At 37.3% G+C, this 2,809-nt stretch overlaps 1 protein-coding gene across 1 annotated transcript; it reads left to right on the top strand.

Annotated features, from left to right (window-relative positions):
* The first annotated feature begins 209 nt into the window (after window positions 1–209).
* Window positions 210–2,751, top strand: LOC129580052 (uncharacterized). Its single transcript, XM_055470248.1, has 2 exons — window positions 210–342; window positions 1,466–2,751. The coding sequence occupies exon 2, from the start codon at window positions 1,488–1,490 to the stop codon at window positions 2,640–2,642; it is 1,155 nt and encodes a 384-aa protein (XP_055326223.1). The 5' UTR covers window positions 210–342; window positions 1,466–1,487; the 3' UTR covers window positions 2,643–2,751.
* Window positions 2,752–2,809: the final 58 nt, after the last annotated feature.

The raw sequence follows: 2,809 nt of genomic DNA, 5'->3' as shown, positions 1-2,809 counted from the left end.
AGTGACTGTATGTTAGCCATTTTACTTTGGGAATTTATTCTGGGCATATTTTTCTAAGCTATTCTCATTTTAGTGCCCTGTGTGTTTTACTATTCATCCGACAAATTGAACTGATTGACATCGCGACTGTGGATGACAGTCAACTTCATTCCTATGCGTAATACCATGCAATGTCAATCGGAGCAGTGCGCGCTATTTACATGACAGTCGCTGAATATCGTTCATTTATTCGCGCACATTAGAAGGAGACGATCATAACTAGACGGCCATCAGAAAAAGAAACACAAAGCAAAGCAAATCATTTTTTCAGTCGACATTTACATTTCACAAGACGATTGAAAGGTAAGTTTTCGAAATACTCTCAATTTCATGGAATCCATCCCGGTTTGAAATGTTTCAATACGTGTTGGAACATTGTTGCAAAGAAATATATCGATGTGAATTCATGTGACGCAATTTTACCGTGGATTTGGTAACAAATTCGATTTTCAGTGACAATTTATTTTCATGTGATTCAATTCAGAAGATGCTAGTTGTATTAAATTCAATTTCGCTAAAATTGCAGACATTCTTCTTATTCCATACGGCATCAAATATAATCTTCGTTTGTTAGCGCTCGTTTCTTGTTCATTTGGTTTCCTTTTTGTGTTCTTCTCAAATATTCGATGACGTCATTTCATGTTCTCAACTTTGTATGAAAAGTGTAATTTGTGAGTGGTGGTTATGTGATGGATTGTGACAGAAATGAACTCGAATGAATTGTTTCAATCGATTTATTCATTTTGTTAAATCAATATTTCATATTTTGGATACATCCCTCATTGATTGGAATCAAATGATACAATTTTTCAACGTTTTCTATCTTTGAACTTCTTCACTTTTTCGGAATCTAGTCAGTTTCGGACAACTTTTTCCGAATACACGATTCACATGACATTTCGAATTGAGAGGAAAAGTATGTAACTGTGTGCGTCAGCCAACTATTTCACAATGGTTCTTTTGTTTCATACTCTCTTTTGACTCCGCCATTTTTGCACACAACTAATTTCATCATTTTGAACAATTTGATCTAAAAGATTTTATTTCTCGCTAAAAACTCACCAAGCCACATTTTTTGGACAAATTTCGTGAAATTATTAACGAGAAATAGATAAAACACAATTTGTGAAGGAAAATATCGAAATTTGGAAATATTTCGCAATCTGCAAAAGCTTGAGTGAGGTTTTGTTGTTGTAGTTTGTGCAATGTAACATTTTTAGGACTCCACAATGAGGAGAAATACATTTATATGAGCACCGCTCAAAAACATTTTTAGAATAATCGACACAAAGCGATGCTAGTGACGTTTTTTGAGATTTCTTGTTTGCAATGAACTTTTTGAACTATTTTCCATCAAACTTTTTTGGTTTTTGATTGAATGTCATAAAATTTCGACTAATTTTCTGTGTATTTTCTCTTTGAACAGAGACCGACTGACATTCGCCAAAATGGAGCCCCAAAAACGTGATCACGATGAAGACAGCAGCGAACAAAACAAGCGAAAGAAACTTGAAGCACCAGAAAAGGCTGACGCAGTGACCAAGATAACCGATGTCAACGATGACTGCCTTGAGCTCATCTTTGGTCATTTGATGCTACAGGATCTGGTCAACGTAGCTGATACGTGCAAACGATTCCAGCCCTCAGCCAAAGCGGCATTTGCCGCCAAGTGCAGAGGAATGGTGATGATGCTTGTTCCATATCACAATCGATTTCAACTAATCGAATCAATCGAAGACGCTGTAAAGGTGTTCGGCCTGTCGAATTGCTTGAAGGTTTTACGTCACTTTGGCCACAAGATCACCATGATACACATTGCTTATTTGGAAATCAACGCAGTCAAACAAGCTGCACTTGGCCGCTACATGAATGAATATTGTGCTGATTCATTGACCTACATCGCGATTGCTGGTGTTCTAAAAGAGATGACAGCGAACTGGACCAAACCATTCATAAATGCCGAGACTGTTTGGCTCTGGTCGAGTGATTTGGGTGACTTAAGCGCATGGTTTCCCAAAACGCGCCGTTTGGTACTTCATGCAGGTGCTAAATGGGTCGAAAATACATTTGCTCATTTGGAAGAGCTTGAAATCCATGTCAATGAACACAACCGAGCAAGTGTTGCAGAAATACTACGTCTGAATCCTCATCTGCAACAACTTCGTCTTTTGGCTACTGGCTACGACATGAAGTTTATGGAAAGCGTAAGCGGATACCTTCAGTCACTCACATTGCTCGATATTTGTTGTGACGACGAATTCTTCAATCTGGACGGCCTTTCCATTCACCTTAAAAGTGTAAAAGAATTCAATATTGACTTGCGCAGCGTTGGTAAGATGCCGAAAATTCCTTTTTCATTTGATCAACTGGAAAAGATGCAATTGAAAGCGAACGGCTTCAAAATGGACGGTGACTTCGGGAAATTTCTCAAACAGAATCCATCTTTATCGAAATTTGTGATCCACTCTTATGTACGGAATCCAACAAAAAACTCGCCTTTGGTTGAACAGATCAAAATGGACATCGCCGAAGTGTCGCCATTGCTTGATGTAATGTTAATATTACCTATTCGCCGTCGTAGAAGACGAACAAGAGTGAATTAGTATTTGAATAAACCTTTCTGAACGTCATTTTAAGTAGTTTAACTGAAACTCGAAAATTCTTAGAATCAACACAGTTCCAACTATTTGAAAATACAATACAATTTTCAGCTTAACAACGATTTTTTTTTTGAATTCACAACCATTTCTATTTGATACGCATATTTAAT

This window comes from Sitodiplosis mosellana, unplaced genomic scaffold, assembly GCF_009176505.1.
Source record: "Sitodiplosis mosellana isolate CC-2019 unplaced genomic scaffold, AAFC_SMos_1.0 Smas_scaffold_6964, whole genome shotgun sequence".
In the NCBI taxonomy this organism is placed as follows: domain Eukaryota; kingdom Metazoa; phylum Arthropoda; class Insecta; order Diptera; family Cecidomyiidae; genus Sitodiplosis; species Sitodiplosis mosellana.
This window is presented reverse-complemented; position numbering and strand designations above follow the sequence as displayed.

Bases quoted from the DNA above. Each gene is read 5' to 3' on its own strand.
- LOC129580052 (XM_055470248.1), top strand. From the start codon at position 1,488: ATGGAGCCCCAAAAACGTGATCACGATGAAGACAGCAGCGAACAAAAC.